This window comes from Rhinolophus hipposideros (genome assembly GCF_964194185.1).
Source record: "Rhinolophus hipposideros genome assembly, chromosome: 25".
Lineage (NCBI taxonomy): Eukaryota > Metazoa > Chordata > Mammalia > Chiroptera > Rhinolophidae > Rhinolophus > Rhinolophus hipposideros.
The window spans coordinates 19717113-19740975 of record NC_138071.1 but is presented as its reverse complement, the minus strand read 5'-3'; the positions used below and the strand labels follow the sequence as shown (position 1 = coordinate 19740975).

General features: G+C 41.5%; 1 protein-coding gene across 13 annotated transcripts in view; it reads left to right on the top strand.

Moving 5' to 3' along the window:
* DGKI (diacylglycerol kinase iota) overlaps positions 1 to 23863 on the top strand; it is a 377107-nt gene that overhangs the window by 137361 nt on the left and 215883 nt on the right. For all 13 annotated transcript variants that reach the window (XR_013992604.1, XR_013992605.1, XM_081038705.1 and 10 more), the window contains exons 4-6: positions 11305 to 11379; positions 12712 to 12768; positions 21872 to 21937. Coding sequence is in view for 10 of the 13 variants with exons in the window: in XM_081038705.1 (XP_080894831.1) it covers positions 11305 to 11379; positions 12712 to 12768; positions 21872 to 21937 (198 nt within the window). In the remaining 3 variants the exon portion in view is untranslated. The remainder of the gene's footprint in view (positions 1 to 11304; positions 11380 to 12711; positions 12769 to 21871; positions 21938 to 23863) is intronic.

Genomic DNA, 23863 nt, shown 5'->3' with positions numbered 1-23863 from the left:
TGTTACTATTACAACTGTCGTCGGTACTGTTATAACTAGTTATTTGGCATAGAGAGCCATCCATATACTTGAGACTCTAATACTTATCCTGCTCACTTCATGCAATAGCGATAGTGATGGGGTATGGAGCCCAGGGGGCTTTAGGATTTTGTCACTCGTTCCTAGGGAACTTGGATCAATGGTATCGTTGTCTGCCTAAAAAAAATGGTGTCCTGGAGAGCACTAAACTCATAAGAACAATATGGGCTATTATTCATTAAAAGAGGCTTGTGACCAAATAAGTTTAGAAAACACTGAATACCTTTTCTATAAAATATGTATTATGGAGCTCTAAGAAGGGCATAAGATGAGAAGGATTTCCTACTTTTTTTCTGGGGGCAAGAGGAGGGTGGTTGGACCCATATTTTTCCTACAGATCATCCATTGACATCTTGTGAGATCTCAGTATTCAGTGGAAAAGTATTTGAGAAATGCTCACACACTGCAGTTTTCCTAGGACTTGCCAATTTTGATCAACAACACCAATTTTGGGGGGTGTTTACTCGGGGGTGGTTACTGGAGGCAGTTTAAGGTAAAGGAAAGAAAAGTTAGAGACTCTATCACCATCCAGCTTCATAACTTTTCTGTATCTGTGTGCAGTTCTTTTGCCTTTATTCTAAACTCTGATTAAGCCGCGCGCGCGTATGTGTACGTGCACGTGTGTGGTTTTATTCTTAGAGAATAATTGCCATCACTTCTGCAATAATAATTTTAGATCAAGGCTGCATTATGTGTTTGTATCTGAGTATGTGCTTGTGTGGTGCAGTCCTGTTGTTATTTAATATTGGTACAGCCCTGTGACTTAATAAAACTGCTTTGCATCTGATTCAGCACACATAATATATACCTCACACTGCCAGCCTCTCAGTAACTACTCTGCGCTTGGTAATGATGTCCTTACAGGAAATGGTATGGAGAAATGTGTGTCTGTGAGTGGAAACCATACTGCCCATCGGAGATACAGTGTTGGGTGAACCGTGATTGAAATAGTGGTCTTCCTGGGCAAGACTGGTTGACAGACTGTCTTAATTATGTCGCCAATAGCTTAGGATGTAGGACACGGCAATGAAAAAATAGCGAATTCACCGCGGCTTGATGTGGCTTCTTACGTGGCAGGTACAATCTTCCAGGTTAAAGCAAATGCCTCTAAATTACTGTTTAGAAATCTTAAAGCTGTGACCTTTAAACAACAATTGCATCTATTTCCACAAAGTGAACTGATAGGGAGGATGTGTGAGGATTCCTACTGGAAGTAAGGTGGTATGTCTGGTGCTATTACACCAGCGAGGATTAAAAGGCAGACTTCGGTGGTTCTAGTTTGTGTTAAGCCTCAGATCTCAGCTATGCCTTTGATATTAACCTCGGAACTAGAGAGCCATCAAGACAACACTGAGACACCATTTCCTGTTGTCTTCCTTATGACTTCTGTAATATGTCCAGTCCATCCTCATCATATTAGTCTTCTTAAAATTTGTGAGTACACTCATGTTTGTGTATGTAAGACTCTAATTGTGTGAATTTCTACTTATATAATTATGTGAATTTGTACTTATAAGTAAACGTATACTTGTAATCATATTTACATATATTTTTGCACATATATATTTATATGTTTTGCACACTTCAATTAATCTGCTATAAGATATATAACAACTTTGCTGTGAGATAACTTTGAAAAGAGTATAAAAATTGAATGGGGACAGCCTCAAAAGCAGCTGGAAAGCACCAAAGACAGGAAGGTAGCAGTTGGTAAAGTTAAAACTATTGACCGGCCATGGTCATATAAGCTAGGACCTGCTGCCACCAATGCTGGGAAGCATAGAGAAAAAAATGGGAAAACAGAAATAAGAGACGAGAGCAACAAAGCTCAGAGACAGTCACCAATAACAGTTACGGCAATAGGAAGTGTCCTTGGGTAAAATGAGAACCAGGCGTGGGAAATAGAATGATGGATTTTTGAAGATTTCTTGGAGCTCATTAGACTGGCATTTCTTTTGAATGCCTCATGACCAGGAAGGAGGGGCAGAAGGAAGGCCTGAGCAGCATAACAATCTCCGGCCCAGTCCATGGAGAGGGCATGCTTAGCATTACAAAACCCAGCTCTGAGAGCAGTCGGGTTGGTATTTTCCATTAAATTTTGCACTGCCCAATTTGCACTGATCAGGCCATCACCATACTTTTCATAAGTAACGGCTGCGATACATATTTGTTTCATGTGTCAATAACTGTACCTGCATTTATTTAGAATTACAAAAGGTGGTTGCAGTGTATACTAGTTACCAATTGAGGTCACAGACCTCCAGGGTTCACCTGCACATTTCTATTGAAACCTGTCAAGAGAGTCCTTGTACCTTCTTCTCATTAAAAATATGTATTAAATTCACCAATATGAGACATTTTTAAACCACTCCTGAAGAAAATGCTTTGGTACAAGTTTTAATGTAAGAGTAAGCTATTGAGATCCGTGCACCCTTTTCCCCCTTAAAATGAATCCTGTGTCATTCTGACCATAGCTTCCCCCGATCTTAACTTCATGGTCAAACACAATGAGGTCTCATTCTTTATAACCAGCTTTAAATTGACATGGTTTCTTACAATTTGGTTCTTGCCAAATTGTTCTTCCTGGGAACCTCGATTGGCTGATTGTTAGGAGGAAAAGTGGTTTTCATGTGTCTTTCTAGTTCTCAGATTCAGTTTACTTTTATTTTTTCTCTGCGTCTCTAGGGAAGCTGTGAATCAACCCTCTGGGCCTTAGCTCAGGTGGGGCCTGCTGACCCTGTAGATTTACAGGTATATCCGAGATGACTCAGGGGAGGTGACTCTAGAAAGATAAACACTTCATATGCAGATTGCTTCAGGTAATGTGTTCCTTAGAGCAGAACAAAATATGCGGTTTGAAGAGCAAATTAAGTGAGTTTTATTGCAGTTCTTTAGAGGAAATTCCAACCGTAACATAGTCAGCCGATACCCACCAGAAGCCAGCTGACCAAGGTCTGGGAGCGAAGCTGTCTTTGGCTACCAGTTATTCTACTGAGAAACGTAAGGCCCAGATACTAGAGATCTGTGTTAACTTTAGGGAAGGCCTACATGTGACTGGAAAAAGGGGTCACTCTTACATGTCTGCCTTTTTTTTTTCATCCCAGTCTTGTCTCTCTAATTCCAGCCCTAATTGGCTAATATGGGAATCAGCACTGTGGACTCTCATTACTTATTCTCTTCCAGGAAAAAAAGAAAGCCAACGTCTTCACCATGACCTACAAGACCCCATGTGATCTGGCCGCCATTATTGTCTGGCTTCATCTCTACCAAGTTTACTCCGCTCTAGGAACACGGCTCCTTTGTCTCTCCACAATCGCCCAAGGTCCTCATGCCTCTGGGCTTTGCACTTGCTGTTCCATTTGCCAGCAGTGCTTTCCCCCCAGATATCTACATGGCAGACTCCCTCACTTCCTTTCGGTGTTTCTCAAAATATATCTTCTCAGTGAGCCCTTTTCTGGCCAACGTGTGTACAACTTGAACTTTCTCCTACTCTTGATACTTCCTGTTCTCTCTTTAATTTTTCTCTTTAGTTCTTATTTCTATTAACATATTATATATTATACTTATTTATCTTGTTTATTGTCTGTCTCTCCAGAGAATGTAAGCTCCGTGAGATCAAAGTAAAGGTTTTTTAATATTCACCACTGTATCCCCTCTTGGGTCAGTGCCTGGACCTTGGTAGGTGTTCAGTATTTATGGTTTGACTGAATTATTAAATGACTCATGTCATTTCTTCTTACCTTTTTCCTTCTGCTTTCAGATAGCACTACGTACTGGTACCACAATTAAATTATTATTTTTGTCTCAAAAACTCTGGTAGTGCCCCATTGCCTGTTAGGCTAAAAGTTGTATTTCTCGGCCTAAATTTCAGGACGTTAGCATTCTTTCCCCAATCCAGCTTTCTAGCCTAATCTGCATCACCCAACCAGGATTTCTGTTCTGGAAAGCTGGCTGGCTTGCCGCCCCCAATTCTGTCTTGCAGGTTTCCTCCCCTACCCCACAACTGTTACCCAAATAAATAGTCCGAGGTCTAATTAGCCTGTAGATATAGGTAGAATCACATGAACAGCTAGAACACAGACTTCCTGGTCTTAACTCGACCCATCCACATGAGAGCTCAGCATTCCCCAAAATAGCCTTTCCAGCACATGTTTCTGGGGCTCCCCAGAAGACACCTTACTTGTGTTCACAAGCCAGTTGTTCAGCTCTAAGCACCGTGAAGCCTCTCCCCTACTTTTCCTCTATTGTTTGTAGAGGTCTTCCACCCCTCAAGCACACTTAAGGTGCCTTCTCACCTCTTTTTTTTGGGATTGCCTACTGTGAGAATGCTTATGCCCTCGTGGGGTTTTTGTCTCATTATTTCAAAGCCACCAGTTCTCCTCACTGGGGCTGGGTTGGAAGCTGAAGTGGGGAGAAGTCCCTTCTCCGCAGGCCCTTTTTCCTTTCCTCCTTCCCTACCTCCCTTCCTTCCAGAATGGCTGTTGAGTTCCTGTCGTGCGTCAGGCACTGTTCTTGGGGATGGATTATAGCCAGATAGAAACACAGCAGACTCCCATCTTCTTGGAACTCTACCATCGGCCTCTCAGGAAGAGTCCTGCTCTGTCATTTCTCTCATAACCCCTGAGGACACAGCTCCTCTGGCTTCTTCCCACTCCTAACGCCAGGGGACACCCTGCTCACTCGATGCCCCAACCGGGTACACACATAGATGCCTCCACACTCACCAATCAAACCTGGTGCCCAGCGACCTCTGCAAATGGACACCTGTGTGTCCCGTGATGGTGTCCCCTTAGATGCGCCAAAGCCAGTCTCAGTGCCTTGTAGGAAACATCAGCATATACTGTGTAATGAGACTTCTCCTTGCTGGACTGTCCTCAATGTTTGAAATGTATACATCTATTAAGGCCCCATTCAAGAATTTGCTTTCTCTGTTAGGTCCTCGGAGATCCTGACTCAGCCTCCGACGTTTTACCCTCCTGTAAATGAGAGCTCTGGTTTCCTGAGCTGTCCATTTCGCACGTAGCCAGCTGTGGCCTTCTCCTGTTCATGACCTTTTCTCTCAGGGTCTTCTTGTCTCCTCAAGTGGCTCACGTGCTTCTCCCAGGAAGGACGGAAGCGTCTTCCTTTTTATTTCCTGCACAGCACTCAGTGTTGCTTTATACACAGGGGGATGGTTAACATTATTTATTGAATGAATGTCCCAAATGTGCTTTGGCAAGGTCAGTGGGTAACAGACTGTTGCAGCGACACGGGCAATCACTCTAGTGGCCCCCCGGGACTGTCCTAAGTCCAGATCCTGGCTATGCAGACTGGGCTGTATTGTTATACGTCTGAGCACTATGTGAGGATTTTTGTGCACCGGTTTACATGAGTTCCCCTTCCGACCTGTTGCTCTGTTCCTGCTCCTTGTTCTTTCAGATATGCTGGGGCACTTGGGCATCATTTAGTATCTAGGGTACTGATGGTGAGGGGACCATCACCATCAAGGGGGACTCAGGGGGTCTCAGAGGACTGTCAGGGGGACTCAGCCCTCACCCGGCCCTCGTCTGCCCAGAGGACACACGGCACAAATATATGGAGCCTTGACAAAGGAAGGCCTCCTCTTCATTGTGGAGCAACAGTAGTTGGGCCGAGGGTTGGGGCCTTTTCACACGGAGCGAGGGCTCCCTGTGGTGGATCCTTTGCAGAGAACTCTACAATTCCACTTGGACCACAGACTCCCCTGCACAGGCGGCGTCTCTTGTTCCAGGATCACGAATCCTGTTGTCACGGAGAGACTTACTGATGTCATGAGGAACCCTTATAGGCCTTTGCTAGAACTTCAGCTAGCCACTCTCCTGGTTTGTCTGAAATGTCCCGGATGCTGGAATGTGGGGAAAAAGACAAGCCAGGAAAGAGTGTCCGTGGAGGCTGTGCTTCAGCCCTGAAATCACATGAATAGAACTTCCAGATAATGTCATTCCTCATTTTTCCTAATACCAATTTACAGATTGCATCCCAGGCTCCCCAGAGAGGCAGAACTTGGCAAACATGCTTGCCATTGCTTCTAATTAGGTTTCTAAATAAATCAAAGAACTCTTGTTTTCATTTTCCTTGGATTATACAGCCACATGTTGCCCGTGGAGGCAATCCCCACTGAAATGACACCGAATTCCTGACACTCCAAGGGCTTAGGAAGTTTCCACTTTCCTGAGCATTCCAGTCACCCCACCCTTGGAGAGGAAAAGAAGGCAGCCTTGCTTGTGCCCTGTTGTCTGTCATCTCTACTCCTTGTACCCACGTGGCCCTCTACTCTGAGCTTTGTGTCCAAAAGGGGGCAAGAGGGGACAATAAAATTCTTCTTGCCTCACGTGCTATTTCCCCTTTGCCTGATTCCCAACCCTCCCTTAGTTTCATTCGTTAGCATGACTCATCTGATCTAAGAAAGGTGAAGGGGCTGAGAAATCACTGGGGAGAAGACAGCTAAGTCCAGCCCACCAACTTCTGAGCCCCCCTTTTCCTGGCTTTTCAGAGTTCAGGGCCCTACCCCATCCTGTGCCCAGAGTATCTCCTCTACCTTCTTCCCCATTCCCAGTTTGGTTGGGTTCCTGCCTGGAGCCCCTCCCCTGACCATTCATCCTATCACTGTGGCTCACAATGGAAGCGGGGCTGATGGAAGCAGTGACCCCTTGCAGTAGTGCTGGGAGCCCATGGACTGGGAATTCTGTCTGGAGTATGACGCTGCGAGCTCCAAGCTTGGTTCAGCCAGTGGCTCTGGCCTCTGGGCAACCCTGAGACAGGGAGACCAAGAAAGGGTTGCCATGCTGGCTCTGAGGACTAAGTATTTCCTCCTATTTATTCCTCTTTTGACCTCTGGTGATTAAACCTGTGGCGGTGTGTATTTGTGGAGGGGAGGGTCCTTCAAAATGCAGCAGGAAAGGGATGGTCCGCAGGTGGGCTAATTTGCCCCATCTTCAGGGAGAAATAAGATTTGTTTGGTGTGTGCCTTGTTGGGAAGGGGCAAGGCCGGCCTTGTTGGACACGTTTCTTGGGGACAAACTTCAGACTACGAGGGTTGACAATTAACTTAGTTACCTTGGGCAGCAAGGAGGCCCCAACCCTTTCACAAATCATAGGCCTGTGAAACTAGGTTTCCCTTCCCTCTCCTCTTTCTTCCTTTCCCTTCCCTCCTTCTTCCCTTCCTTTCTCTCTCTCTCTCTCTCTCTCTCTCTCTCTCTCTCTCTCTCTCTTTTTAATAAATTTTATTGGGGAATATTGGGGAACAGTGTGTTTCTCCAGGGCCCATCAGCTCCAAGTCATTGTCCTTCAATCTAGTTGTGGAGGGCGCAGCTCAGCTCCAAGTCCGGTCGCTGTTTTCAATCTTTAGTTGCAGGGGGCGCAACCCACCATCCCATGCGGGAATCGAACTAGCAATCTTGTCGAGAGCTTGCGCTCCAGAAGCTCAGCGACAGCTCATTGTCTTCAATCTAGTTGTGGAGGGCGCAGCTCACTGGCCCATGTGGAAATCGAACCGGTAACCCTGTTGCTCAGAGCTCACGCTCTAACCAACTGAGCCATCTGGCCACCCCTTTTCATTCTTTTTATCAGACCCTATTAACTCCCAGCAGGTATTCATTGCTACTTAGCAAAAATCATTTCTTTTGCTCAAAAGAAGAAAAAAACAGCTTTCTTGGTGGTATGTATGGATCAGGTACTTATGACCAAAGGAAGTGACTAGGTGGGATAGGATTAATATCCCACTCTTTATCAGGGACAGTATATACTTTCTACCCCTGCTTGCCTCACATCCTTCTGTCCCCAGCTCCAGTGGTTTGAGACTGTGACAGTTTTATTCCTGTGCCTGATATAAGCTGGTGAGGAGCTGTCACTGCTTCAAATGCCAGCAGTACCTGCAGCGTGGGAAGCGTGTGGGGCCAAGTCAGAACCTGAATGTTTTCTCTCACGATCACTGTTAGGGCTGGTAGTTAGAGTATGCCCACCAGCTTAAAGCACAGCAGATCGTGGCGTTATTATTATTATTTGAGTAAGTCAACATTTTCAATATGGTTTAACAATATGGAAACAAAATTCAGTCTTGTTTCAAATTAGTTTTATAATTTAAAGCTTCATACATTTTTGTGATGGGATGGGATAGGATGTATATCACATTCTACATTGGTTTAGTTTTCATGGATGTGACACACACACACAAACACGACTGTAAACTATGAGATTTCCTTTGACAAAATCAGAAACCCTTAGTAAGGGCACTCAGGTTACTTTATTTGATGTTTAAAGCAGTAAGCCTGATTGGTCTTTACATTTATTGATGAGAGTGAATTATTACGTTTTTATAATTTTTATTTTTAAGCATGTGTGGATCCCAGGCCGTATTTTTTATTTATTTAATTATATTTTTGTGCTAGGGTCTATAACAACTAAGTCCCAATGTGAAGTATAACAACTAACCTGCTGAATTAATTATAATGACTTTTCTTGATTTATCGGTTTTCATAGTGAAGGAAGCATTGGCTTAAATAAGATGTTTTTTTTTAAAAAGAAAAAGTGAATACCTACAGTATTTAGAATGTCTTGATTCCTGCATTGTATCTTTGTATTTAGTTTACATCTTGCAAATAAAAATTGTGACATAACCAAGCGCAAAATATTTCTACATGTTTGGAGCAATTTCTGCACAGAAGCTGATTGTCCAGCTACTTCGAATAACTTTGACCTATTGAAACATAATTATAAACCAAGAAGTCAGCAGTGAAGACTTGTGATTCACTGGAATAATTTTCATCTGTTGAAGAACTGATATCTGTGTATTCATATTATAGATTCTATGTTCTGCCTCAAAAGGCATGGAAGTGCGTTATATTTTATGAGGGTCTTTTAAAATTCAGTGTTGTTTAAATAAAATTAGTTTTATAACTTGAGGCACTTTCCTTCATATATCATCATCCCTAGAACATGGCACTTGGCTTATTCCATCTGAACGATACACTAATAAGCAGAGAGAGAACATGTCTTCACCAGTGGTTCTCAAGCTCTTCCAGCGCAGATCATTGATTCAGAATTTCTGACTTGGAATCCCCATGTGGAAAACAAGGCAAGGAAGAGGTATTCTGGTTCGAGTGAGTGCTGTGGAACCCGGGCCTGCTCAGTTCTCGTCTCTCCATCCTCAGGGACTTTGTGGGAGCCTCACTGAGACCCTGGAAGCTCCGCAGAGCTTAATGCCAAGCAAAAGGGCAGAAGTTATCCGTACGGAAGGCGGCTTTTCACCCGTCCTCCCATCACAGCTCATCAGGGGTGGCCTGTCGCGCGTGTGGGCAGTGTAATCTACCAAGGGTTTTGCGGAGGCATCGGCTGGACTCAGCCCCGTTCCTCAGCATTGCCGCGACTCTGATGAGCAGCATGACTCAAGTACCTCACGTGTTTGCTGCAGGTGGTGGTGCTACAGCAGCCATGCACACACCCAGGATATCCAGGGGAAACAGGAGAGCGACGGTCATTTGCATACGGGCGCACTGCTAGGGAAATTTGCAAAGTAGAAGTTTATTATTGTTGCCTGGAGTGACGCTGCTCCTGCTGTTACTACCAGGAGACACGACTGTTACTAGTACAGCTACTACTTGTTCTCCCCCGCCCCTTTCTTTTTAGTAGCAGAGCCGAGACACTTTTCAGTACCGTAGCAAGATGCGTGGGTGTCCCTTATCTTTTGTCATTTGCAAAATCGATTGATGGTCAGACTGGCTGCATGTTGTAGACTATGTTCTTTCCTCGGGCAGAAGAAAGCCAGGAGTAACGTCAGCACCCAAGCCGGGTAACCACACCTCAGTCAGTGGGTATCTTTAGCTGCTGAGTCCGCCAGCGTTCTGGGTCCTTGGTTGGTGGCTGGTAACACTGTGGATACCGTTTCTTTCCCGATACCGCCCCTTCCAGGGCAGTCGTTTGGTTCTTCCGTTCTCCTTGGCAGCAGAATCCCTTATTCCTTCTCGTCTCCCTGCCACAGCGGGCTCAGAAATTACACCCCAGCAGAGGAAACCACACATCAGAAAGGGGAGGTTGCCGGCAGTCTCCTCTAGCACCTCTCTTGGGGTAGGGACACAGGTCTTTCCCACTGGGAAGCTTTGATAGACTGCTTCACAGGCTGGCTTTGATAACATAACATTTCTTTCAGTGCTCAGACCCCTGAATTATTCCTGCAGACCCGCCTTCTAGTCTGTGCTTTGTAGAAAGGCTGGAGCTTTCCTAGCTTCGATTTGACATGGCACTGGCGGTAATGAATGGAGATTCTACCAATTTCTCTCTCTCTCTCTCTCTCTGCTGCTTGTTTTCCATTGTTAGAGAAAAGATACACCTCGAGAAGTACTTTTATTGTGAATTTAAATTGGTATGGAGTGTCAGGCCAAATTTTGTAGTAGTTAAAAGTATGAGCTCTGGAGTCAGACTACCTGGCTCCATGGGCCCTAATTGTAGGACTCCAGGCGTGTCACTGTGCCTCAGTTTTCTCCTCTGTAAAATGGGAGCAAGAATAGTACCAATTTCTTAAGGTTGTGAGAATTAAATGAGTTATTATTTGTGGTGTGCTTGTAAGAGTCCATGGCAGATAGCAAGTATTAAACCCACATTAGCTGCTGTTGCTGTTATTATTACCACCATTATTAGTATTGGGTGTAAATGTTAAACAGGTCTTCTTGCTTTCCTGAAGATTTGGGCAGAAGCTCAAGTAGCTTAGTATAGATTTGTGTCTGGGGTAGAAGCCGAAATTGACTGGCCCTTTGAAATACAGAATCTTCGACAGAAGGGGAAAGAATTCTTGTTTTGAACTGAGACCTAACTTTAAGTGTTTGTTGGCACTGCCCCTTAACTGCTAGAGTAAAAATGGTTTTTTGTTTGTTTGTTTGTTTTTAATGGAGGAAAATGATGCCTATATTGTTAGGTTATGAAATTTAGAAATAACAGAATAAAGAGTGTGGTTCCTATTATATGCTCAATGTATAACAGTTATGATTACCATATTTTGAGAAAAAAAAACTAGGCCACCCTAAGCCATGAGGATATGGAGCTACTTGGTGGGTCAAAGCATTGTTGATGAAGTTTGTCGTGTTTATTGAATGTGTAAGATGTTTTAAATTTGTTTAGTAAAATAAGCAATTGCAATGTTGGCCTTATTTAAATATACGCTCTTTATTAAAACGGACAGTTAACATTTCTTCTTGTATTTTGAATTGAATGTTGTAGAAGTCGGCCCTCAGGAGGAAGTGTGCAGTCTGCAAAATCGTGGTCCACACCGCCTGCATTGAACAGCTAGAAAAGGTGAGACAGCGCCACCTGCTGCACATTTTGCTACCCTGCAAGTGTTTGGACTTGAAAGGCCGGGTGGCAATTTCTATTTCCAACTTTTTGAAAACAATGCCCTTTAAGAAAACGGGGAAATGCAACATTATTACCCTATTAATAATGGAAAGACAGTGCTTAAGGTTCATCCACTCTACTGTTTGCGGAAGTATACTGTGATATCATTTTATGTTGATTTGGGAAAAAGAATGATATGGTTAGAAAGAAAAGCCTGGTATGTACACCATGGCAAACCTTGTGATTCACCCATAGGATTTTCCATAAGATTTTTTCCTTCTTAAAGAAAAAATATTCCATAAGCTCTTAACAATTGTGTTTTGGATATGTCTGACCTTTGTAAGTTTACTTCTTCCTAAAGTGGCTGCAAGGGAAAGAGCCAGGCCAGAAGTCCACTCCGAATTCCTTTCTTGGAGCAGTATTCTTTCTTGCACAGCATTACCAGATGGATGGGGCTGGAAGTGACATACTGGTGGTGTCTTCCCTCTGGAAGGACTGGATTCTGCATAGTCCATTTACCTGTCCTCTAGGGGAAGGGAAGGCTCCAAAGTCTGCTGTCCTTGCCCCTTTCCTGCCTCCTACTCCATCTCTACATGTGATTCTCTGTGTGTTATGGATGTTCTGGAACTGCCATGTATTGAACTATTTTAGTCCCCTGTGATGTTCATTTAATTTTACAGACACATTACCAATTGTTGCCAACTGGTATATTGTGGGAGTGACTACTAATATTTGATCTTAATATTGTACCCACTCAGTCATCTCGGCCTTCTTTTCTAGACTCTTTTCACCTTATTTCGTAAGCTAAGAAGGGGTGAATGTACTAAGAGACCTCCTCATCTAAAAGAAAGACAGCATTGAATACTTAAAGAAACTGTGTATGTGTGTGTATGCGTGTACCATCATCATATTAAAAATTTCTCAAGTTTATATTTTCCTACTTTTAAAATCTGAAACACAGATGGATGATTTCAGCTGCCGTGTATTTTTCCTCTGACTCTTTATTATTTCAGTTTCTCAAATTTATGGTGTAAGCATTACTGTTTAAAGATATGTCGATTTCATCACTGAGCATGAAGAGATCTGGATCGGGGAAATAGAATCACCTGGGATCTCTCTAGATTGTCTAAGGCGATGATTTCAAAAAACTAAGAATAGTGTGAAACTGTGTTCCTTATGCTCTGGGGGTGTGGTTTTGTAGTCTCACTGTCTGTCACTGTCAGCTTATTTAGGTAAGTCATTTTAGTCTGATGCTTGTCCCTAATGTAATACACTTGTCTTTTTAAATAACAGATTAATTTCAGATGTAAACCAACGTTTCGAGAAGGGAGCTCACGGTCACCAAGAGAAGTGAGTATTTCATAGCTTTATTTCAAATACCACCATTTATTTCTCATTGAGTCATTGGCTTTATAGATATTCACCAGAGATTAAAAAATAAAGGCCATCTCCTTTCATTTCACATAGTTTCTTATTAATATATAAACAAATATAGTCAATAAGACTCCCAGTCTCTTCGACATGTGTATCTAGCCCCTTAGTGGAATGTATTGGGGCGCTAAGGTCTTACTGAATAAACCAGAGAGTAGGGGAAGGGGTGGTGGTAAAATTAAACAGGTAAGAAAAAAAATAGTATTTTATTGTCTTTAGGTCCATGTTAATTCTGTTTTTCAGTTTTGAGTGGCTCGTAGCTATTCAGAGGGCAGCATAGTTAATGAGTGTTCCTATAAACCCTGGACTCAGACTATCTGATTTTAAAATCAGCCTTAAAGTTGCGTGATTTGGAGCATCTCACCTAATCTCCCTGAATATCAATGCTTTCATCTGTTAAGTAAATAAGTAGGAGGTAGATATGTAGGTAGATAGGTGATACCTAGATAGATAGATAGATAGATAGATACTAGGTTAGTGCAAAAGTAATTGCAGTTTTTGCAATTAATTTTAACCTTTTAAACCACAATTACTTTTGCACCAACCCAATAGATAGCTAGATAGCTAGATAGCTAGCTAGCTAGCTAGCTAGCTAGCTAGCTAGATAGATAGATAGATAGATAGATAGATAGATGACAGACAGTCAGAGATAGATAGATGAAGGAAGGGAGGGAGGGAGGGAGGGAAGGAAAGAAAGAAGAGAGGGAGGGAGGAAAGAAGGAAGGAAGGAAGGAAGGAAGGAAGGAAGGAAGGAAGGAAGGAAGGAAGGAAGGAAGGAAGGGAAAAGAAAGAGAACTATGTTTAGTGCGCAGTCCCTAACCTTACAGTCTGGTACTGAAGACAAACAGGTAAATAGAAAATTATAAAGAAGAGCAGTTGCTGCTGCGTTAGTGATAAGCAGAGGTGATGACAAGAGAAGAGTTACATTTAGACATACTTCTTTGCTCAGCTTTTATGTAGAGGAGATGGAGCACAGTGTGGGGAAAGTTAGGGATGGCGAGAGACAGTTTGCAGAGGTTCTAAGCCCTCCTGTGTGATCCTGGCTAGCCTAGCTCCAGGCCCAAAATTTCATTTCCCAGTTGGCAAAAAAAAGGCCTGCAATGAATAGCACCCATCCTCCTTAGACCACAGTTAAGTCTGCCCAGCTGTTACCATCTTACATGGTACTCTCCGTAAGAGAAAGCGTGGTAAACATAATTTTTGGCAAGTAACTTTCTTCATTCCACTTCCATTCCCACTGAGATTACTTTTAGTTCCACGTATAGATTTACCCCCTTGGGAACCTTCCCAGCTGGTATATTCCTCAGATCAGCTCTGTATAGTGAGAATAGGAGAGAGAGGGAAAGAGGTCAGAGAAAGGGTTTCCTGGAAGAGGTGGCAACTCAACTGAGACTCCTCTGAGTTATCTAAGTGAAGGTGGGGGTGGGGGGTACTTGGAAGGTGAGTGAGAGCCTTCTAGATAGAAGGAACCCATGCACACGAGCATAAAATGAGCGAGACTCTAACGAGTAAGACATGAGATGGAAGAGATGATCAAAGGCTAGACCATGAAGTTCCTTATAAGCCATTCTACAATTGGAGTGTTTTATCATCACAGTAATGGGGGTGGGGTGGGGGATGAAACTATTTTAAGCAGAATATATTATTCTGGCTATAGTGTGGAGGGAATATCATGTAGTTGGAGAGTAGCGATATTGGAAGTATTACTAAAAAAATTAAGGAGCTTTTTTTAGTAATCTAGGCAAGAAATACTGGTGATCTGAACTGAGTACTGTTGAAATCGAGAACACTCGTAGACATGAATTTGAAGGAAACAAAATTGACAGGATGTCGTAAATAATTGGATTTTGGACATGAAGGCAGAGGAGCCCAGAATCAACCAGGCTTCAGGTCTGGAAAACCAGTTAGATGTTGGGAAATGAGTTGCTATGAGGATGGGGCAGAGAGGTGATAAGTTGAGTTATAGAACTCAAATGTGAGGCATTCCTGAGGTCCCCGATTGGAGATGCCCAATGGAAAGCTGAGTGGGTATATGACTTTGGAATTTATGAGGAAGATTGGGCTAAAGTTAAAACATTTGTGAATTGTCAGCGTAATTGATAGTAATTAAAGCTATGAGAATAGATGAATGGGTAGAATAGGCATAGACGATGTCTGACAGAGGGGATCACTGATGTTTTAATGACAGTGAATGAAAAACGACACTGTGAAAAAGAACGATCTCACTGTTACTGACTCCTACAAGGAGAGGGGGAGAAAACATGAAAAGAGAATAAATAGGCTGGGAGAGGAGATGGCACATAGAGGAAACATAATTATCCCTGCCAGTCATCCTCTCCCACTGTGCTTGTCCATTATGTCAGCACAGGAAGGTTACATAGGTCATACATCACGTGAGGAAGTCTGAGAAAAAAGGTAAGAGTTGTACCACCCACGCGTGTCGTAGCGTTGGCCAGGAGAAAACTCAGTGACAGCTCAAATGAAGGAGACATTTCATTTTGACAATAGAAAGAATAGTTTTATGTTTTTAAGGTAGACTCTGTGAATTTCCAATCCGGGGATCCCTGTCCTTTAATCTTTCTTTCTGCGTAGATAATGGTTGTTATATGTGTAATATTTTAATGCAGGTTTTTTTTTTGGTTTTGTTTTAGTTTTCACTCAATGTATCACTTCTCTTCTATGAAGTCAAACCCTAATGAGTGTTTTGGACACCTTTCTTTGTCTTCTTATCAAGGACTCGATCTCTCTTCCTTTCCTACATTTTTACTGCCCTTCTGGATTATTTCATCAAGCTGAACATGCTCTAATAGCTCTCATCTTAAAAAAAAAAAAAAAAAAAAAAAGAAAAAGAAAGAAAGAAAATATCCCTTAACCACCAACTGTGTATTAATTGGAGCTCGGATTCTCAGTTTTGTGTTCACTGCTAAATTTCCAGAAAGTGTGTTATGTATAAACAGTACATCCTCTCCTAGTCATTTTAACCTTTTCCAATCTGGTTTCCACTCTACCCATTCACTGAAATTGCGTTTTTAAACATTGCCAACATCTCCCTGACTCCAAATCCATTAGATATTTTTCTGTGCTGTTCTTCTTTAATCTTTCAAATGTATTCAAATGTTCAGTGTTCCATTTTTCTTGAAATGCTCTCCTGTCTTGACGTCTTTCCTAATTTTCATTTTCTCTCCCTTCGTAGTCCTTCCCACTCTCTTTCATTGCTCATGCCCCCTGATTTCTATGTATGCTTCTGGTCATACTACTTGGCCATGTTTTCTCTCTGCCCACTCTTGTTGGACAAGCTCATCCAGTCCCGTGGCTGTAACTATCATTTTTGGGCTGACAGCTGCTGACTTTGTATGTCCACCCCACACTTCTTCTTGGAATCCCATTTGACATGCCCATTGCATGTATCACCATGATCTCAAATGTAATGCACTTAAAACTAAGCTATTTCCATCATCATTAAAAACTTTTTCCCCCCAATTCGTTTATACCTCAGAAAGTGAGATGGTTATTGATCCAGCTCTTCAATCGAGAAAACTGGTCATATTGATTCCTTCTCTCATATACTCACCACATGTAATTCATTTGCCAGCCCTATCAAGTTTACTTATAAAATATATTTGAAACCATCTATTACCTCCATTTTTGTTGTCAGTGCTGTAGACTAAGGAAAACAATGGCTCACTTTTGATCACTGCAATGGCTTCTCCATAATTCCTGAATCTCCTCCTTTAAACCATCATGATTTAAGAGAGGGATCTTTTTGGCTGGATTAAGAAATGGTGGGACATTTATACAATGGAGTATTACGCAGCCATAAAGAAGAAAGAAATCTTACCATTTGCAACAACATGGATGGACCTAGAGAACTTTATGTTAAGTGAAATAAGTCATACAGAGAAAGACAAATGCCATATGATCTCACTTATATGCGGAATCTAAAGAATAGAATAAATGAATAAACTAATCAGAAACAGTTTTGGAGACAAAGAGGAAAAACTGAGGGTTGTTAGATGGGCGGGTGGGTGGGGATAAGGGGGAAGGTGAGGGGATTAGAAAACAGTCAGTAATCACAAGATGGCCACGGGGTTATGAAAGTTAATTTGGGGAACATAATCAATAATGGTGTAAAGATTTTGTAGGGTATCCGATGGACATGTGTCCCATTTGGGAGACCACCGCAGGGATGATGTAGATGCCTGATCACTGCAATGTACACCTGAAGCTGAACAATAATGAATGCCAACTATAATTTTACATATATATATATATATATATATATATATATATATATATATATATATATATATATATATATATGTATGTATGTATATACTTACAAGAAGCGGAGTGCAGCATTAGAAATAGAGACAGTGGAAATGTAATGGCTCTGTGTGATGTCAGAGGGATAGTGGATGGGGGTTGGGGGGTCCACACAGTGTGAGGGATAGAAATGATAATTGTCTAAGTAGTACTTTGTCTTGTGCACCTGAAACTAATAAAAAAAAAAGAGAGAGAGAAAAAAAGAGTGATCTTTTAAAACGAAAATTGGATTATGTCATTTTCCAGTTTAAAACGTTCCTGTACTTTCTATAGCATTTAGAGCAAAACCAAACCCCTTGCCTTGCATGGAAAGTTCTGCATCATGCAGCCCCAGCCTTCCTCTCCACACCCACCCATCTGCCACTTGGACTTTCTTTCAGGTCTTGAGGCACACATAGAGGTAATCTCCATCTTGAGGTATTTGTGTATGTCATCTCTCTTCTGGAAATCTCCGCATGGCTGTTTCTTATACTTCATCTCAGCTCAGATATCCTCCTGTCAGCGGTCTTCCTTGAGGACCACCTCTCAAACGGCCACACATTGTTCTTTATCAGAGCACCTTGTTCTACCCCATCAGAGCTCTCCACGTGTCATAGTTATTTATACGCCTTACTCATTTGCTTGTTTGCAGTCCTCCTTCTGTGGCGTAAGCTTTGAGAGGCCACTCATGGACTTTGTCCCCAACTGAGGCTACCAGGCCGCGGAGGAGGTGATCAGCAAGTATCTGTTGACTGCATGTGTTTATAACGGCATCCCTTTCTCCCCAAATGTTCCTGAGCTCTTGGTCGAAGAGGACCATCGGAAGACAAAATTTAGGATAGACTAGGACCCATTTGAGATTCTTCATGATGAGACCTTCCGTGGCTTACTTAATGTAAATGAAAGAACAGTCACTTTAGAATTTGTCTGTCCTGGGTTCACATAACACCTCTGCCACTTTTCCACTGTTCTAAGTGTCTCCAGAGTGAGGATCTGGAACAGAGATTGTTAATCACTGTCCCCTGTGATTGTGGGGTGTCTGACATTGGAAGTTTTTTCATAAATGTTGGTTGGACTCCTCTAAGTTGAGTTTCTTAGACAGTTTTCTTAGACATAAGCTATATGGATTGGGTTATAATTTTAAGATCCTTGCAAGTACTCTGTGAATAATATAATGAATTGAATTGGTTGTTTGAAAATCATTGAGCAATTGTGTTATGCATTTCTGCTAACAATACTGAATATAAACCCTGAAATAATGTCACTGAGATATTACAAGTAATAGCCCTTTCCTTACCCAGTATTTAAAGATAGTATATGAATAATTTAGAGATTATTGATGAACAATGAAAGGATGTTATCGTGTCAGAAGCCTTGTTTTTCTATCTAAATATCAGTGTATCAACACTCATATTTGCGGCACAAGGATCCTGAGTCCAATATCAGTTGAATAATTTAGGAGACATGAATAATAGTCAAAAGGGAATAGTGTGAAAAAATCAAAGTTCTTGTGAAAGAAGGGTTAGAAAACAGCAGCAAGTCTATAGAATTTGGTTTTTTTTACTTGATAAAGGCAGTTGGTGATTCTTCAGAATGGTTAATTACATGATTTAATTGTCAAAGAAACAAGGTTGAGCATTCCATTCAATTCAACACACATTTATTGGATGTTTACTTTGCTCAAACGATGTTCAGACAGTGGTAGAAAAAATTTATATTAGGACAGAGAAGACCTCTGAATAGAAGGATTTTGGACATCTCAAATTATAGAGCTATAGACTGGAGGTAGTTAGTTACTCAGTTTCTTCTTTAGTATATATGTGTATGATATATTATACTGTATATTTAGCATAATAACTGGTATTATCTGCTCCAGTACTTTTGCATAAGTTCCTTTAACTGTGGCTTCATTTCTTTAGTCTCCTACCTATTTCCTAGGAAGGATGATATTAAAAATATTTACCACTTGCAGAATCATATAAATATTTAAATAATTTTAAAATGTTTTCTTTTATTCTCTAAACAAGCTAAACTACATGGCATTATATAACTGCTTACCAAACAATATATGTTGCAACACGAATAATGTCTGTCTTATAATTTCCAAGTAATTGTTGATTTGTGGAAATTGTTGGTTTAATCTTTTGATTAGAGCTGTTACCAACTAAGAAACCCCATGAGTCAGCCATGATTTCACATGGGTAATTGTGTCAAATTCTTCCAATGTTTTCCTCCTTAAATTCATAGTTATTAGGTGATTTATAATCTCAACAAGCAGAGAATGTCTCTTACCGTCAATAATATTGTTCATTCTCGCTGTTTCTGCTAAACGAATAGCAATTATTGTGACTTTTTCTCTTGCTGTCTGACATTTTCACATATTCAATATTTCTACTACTGACTGTCATTGAAATCATTTAATGAAAGAACTTGAACCTGATCTTTCCGAGCAGAGGAGAGGCACAGGTACACCGTGATTAAGACCATAAGCTCTGAGGGCCCGTCTGCCTGGGTTTGAACCCTTGTTCTGACGGTTACATTTTAAGTAACCACTCTGTACTCTGGTTTCCTCATCTGTAATGTGAGGATGATGATGAAATTCAGGTAAAGCCCTCTGAGAATATGCCCTGCAATCCTGTGGCTTGGGGCACAGTACCATTGGCAGTTGGTGCCCATCTCCACCAGCCCTTATTCTTGAACGGGCAGTAGCCTAAACGTTTTCTTCCTGGACTAGGTGGAACGCTGAAGAAGTCTGCCTTCTTCAAGAGGTGGAGGCTTCAGAACCTTCATCCTCAGTAGAGATTTTTGCACTGATCACTGGACAGGCTCCTAAACCTCCTGCCACTGTTCTGGAAACCGTGGCCAGCCATGGGACCCAGCATTGTCTCTACTGATATTTAAGCTTGTAAGGACAACTACATCACTTGGGCACAGTCCAGTCTTCTGAGTTTGCTGGGGGAACCCAAAGGCATTGCCTAGACAACATGATTTGTTTTCAAAAGAGAGCTCATTGGGATAGAATCCTGGAGACCTGCTGTGCCAAAAATTAACATTCTAGTTGCTTAATAATGGGGAAGTAGAAATGATCTGCAATTTGAGGGGGTGGGGTGGTGGGGTGCTATGGCAGTTGAGGAATAGCTGGGGGATGGTAGGGGCACTGAATTGCAATCTACCAACCGATATAGAAATGTCTCAGTATTTTAACTGGTTCATACCAACTGAACAATACCTCTGCTGTTTTCACGAAAATTAAAAGAATTATCATACATGAAACATTTTAAAAAGTACTTGGTACATAGTATTCAACTATTCAACTAATGTGAGCTATTATTATTAGCTATTATTATATATATGAATTGTGTCCTCATTTTATAAACTGCCTCTATGGAAAAAGCAAGACAAAAAATTAGACTAATTAGTGGGGCCATTATGCTTCTGTATATCTTATTATAGTCAAAAGACCATTACTCCTCCAGAATCTTTGTTTAGTTTTAATTTAAATTGATTTGCTATTCTGTAGAGAAATAGAGGTGGCATTTTAGAATTGATAATGCTAATGCTGGTTAGAGGTATTTTTGACACTCTGAATTTCATTCCTTGACACCGCTTTTTTCCCCTCAACACTGATCTATTTTCTATGTTTTTCTCTACTTAGAACAGTGCCTGCAGGTAGTAGGCATTTAGTATTTGTTGAATGACTGAATATATTCTATTAAGAGGTCTTTTAAAGTGAAAGCATGGATTTGGCCCGAAAATAGACATGTTAATCTCAGGTAAAGCATTTTTTTTTTTTTTTTTAGAAAAGGGCAGGAGAAAACACATTAGCAAGTATTTTAGGTGTATTGGCCTAACAGGAAGAAATTATATATGTTATTAAGGCTTACCTGCACCATTAGGTCTGAAGACAACGTTCTGTCTTATAATGTGTCCTACGAGCGCTAATTATGGATTCCTCCACTCTAGGAATGATTGTCTATTTGGGAGGGAAGGGACTTTCAATGTTTCCTACAACCCAAGACAAGAATAGACCTTGAAAGCTGATCTCCTTCGGAATACCCAAGGACAGTTCAAACACAATAGCATTGCAAAAACTTCAGGATATGCCCACGTCTCTTTGTCCTGGTCATCTCTAGCTTTTCCCTTCCTCAATTTCGCTAGTAACACATTCTTACCGTCTATCTCCTGAATCAGGAAATCTGTTTCTTTCTGAGAATTTAAGTTCTTTAAGTTCTTTATAGCTTTAATGTTTAGTACAGTGCCTACCTGGTGTGTAAAAAACATTAACTACATATTTGTTAAAAAATTGTTGGACATTGTTGGTCCAGCGTCTTCCTTCACCTTTTCACTTCTCTAAGGATATTTCTTTGACCTGACTCAGTTAACCTTCCAGCCCAAGGTCCTCTGTCATGCTCACAGTCCTGCAGAGTGTTTTACTGGGAAGAAAGCAGAGTAACAGCCATCCATTATGGCTGTTTGACCTGGAGCGGGGACCCGATGAATGGTTTCTCCAAACAGCAAAGATGGCTGGGAATGGAGAGTTAGCTTCATGTTTCTAAGTAGATTCATATTTGTTGTTAAATAAATCATGTATACACATATTTGGTTTCGTGTTAATGTGGTCTTAGACGATGGCTTTTGGAAATCTAGTCTTCAAACATTAAAAAACTAGTATCGGGATTTACAAATTTAAATATATTCATTTCATTTTGTTTTCCCACAGAATTTTGTGCGTCATCACTGGGTGCACAGACGTCGGCAGGAGGGAAAGTGTAAGCAGTGCGGTAAGGTAAGGGGCCTGGCACCCCGCAGCCGTCTCAGGAGGCTCCTCAGGCCTTTGTAAGCACCCCAAGTAGATGAGTCTCATCACCCCATGCTCAGTACGTCACTTCCTCTCTGAAAGGCCTGATTTCTCCAAGTCCCCTTTCCTTAAGAGGTGTTTTAGTTGCTCTAGCACTCTTTGCAAGAGACCCAGGTCTTAATAGAAGGAATTAGCATATTAGCATAAGAGAGATGGATACACCTTTGTGGTGAATTTCATTATTGATAGTTTAAAAAACAACACTTCCTGTTTCATTAAAACCCCCTCCCAAGGACTACCCCCCATACTTCCTTGATCAGCTACAGAAAATCAATGGGTTGTTGGGCAACACTCCTTTTGTTGCTATATTATTGTGCTTGAACAGAAGGACAGCAAGGAAGCAAGAAATGTGTTGCTCCCTTAGAAAATTATCCAGTTCTTAGAAAGAGATGCCCTTCTCTTGCGTGGTTATTTATGTCTACTTTCCGTCTTAGTGTGACTGGTTACAGGCCCCTTAGGGTACAAGGCCTCTTAGAAAAGTGAAGTGGGGTCCATGGCTGCATGCTATGGAACTCTGCAGACTCCATATTACTGACCCCAACAGATGTGGGTTATGGCTGTTTTCACTGGACGGAGATCCACTTTAGTAATGAAAGGGTCCTATGGGAAGGTTAAACTGGTAGTGAATCACACCACCGAGATTTCTTTCTTCAAATGACATTCATAGTAAGCTGGACTCTGTGAAGGGAAGTTTTGATTTGGTAACGACCAAGATAATTTGGGAGAATATATTCCTCATCCATGAACAATTCTTTGTGGTTTTTTTTTCTTTATTTGTTTATTTATACATGTGACTCCTTTGGGTCAAGACCTGTGGTGAGATGACCAGTATGGAATTTTTAATAATAGAAAGATGGAAGGAAATATTGCTAGCCTGAGGTAGGGGTGTTAGAGTGAGTGAGATTTGGAAAATGTTTCATTAATTTTGCTGTTTGCATAGTGCCTTGAAAGAAAATATTTTGCTGGTTATTAGTTACCAGGTTCTTCTTTGGAAAGCTACATACCTAACCCTCAAGGTTATGGTTCTCCATTAAAACTAGCATTATCTTTTCCAGTTTAACTCACTGATTCTCAGTTGCTTCCTTTGTAGCCTGTAAAGAGGACAGATGAAATAAGTTGAAAGGTGAAGGAGGTAAAAGGAAGATGTGGAGGAAGGGGGGAAGAGAATGATTCTTACCGGCCATTTTACGTCACTGTGATAAAGGTCAGCCTTCTGCCCTCACATGACCTTTTTTTCTTGGGTCCATCTACATCTCCCCTTTCTGGTGTTGCCTTGGGCTTGTGGATTTACTTGTACTTAGTGGATTGTAAACGGTCTACAACTTTCCCACAAAAGTGTGTGTGTGTGTGTGTGTGTGTGTGTGTGTGTGTGTGTGTGTGTGTATAAGAGAGAAGAAACAGGCAGAGCCAGTTTTTAGATAGGAGCTGTGAAGGGTAGGAAGGATCTGGACAAACAGATTCTTCTCTTTGGAAAAATACCTTCTCTGGGCAGTTCAGTAGCTGGCACCACCTCAACACCTTTCAAGCTATAATAGAGTTGGAGGAATTTTATTAAAAGAAAGTCAATAAGCATATATATTTTGTGATATAATATTGTACTATTGTATTCCTCTTCTGTGATTATAATCCAGCTGCTCATGAATTCCCAGAGGCTCAAGCAATTATGGCATGGGATTGTCTTAGACCTACGTCTCCTTGGTGGATAATAAATAACCAACCCTTCTTTGGATCCTGACTTTTACCCTGCTAGTGGCTCTAGTTCCATATACAGATTAAGTGACTGAAAATTCATTTCAAGCTTTGGTTCTATGCATAATTTTCATCACTAGAGTTGTGCACATTCTTACCTATCCA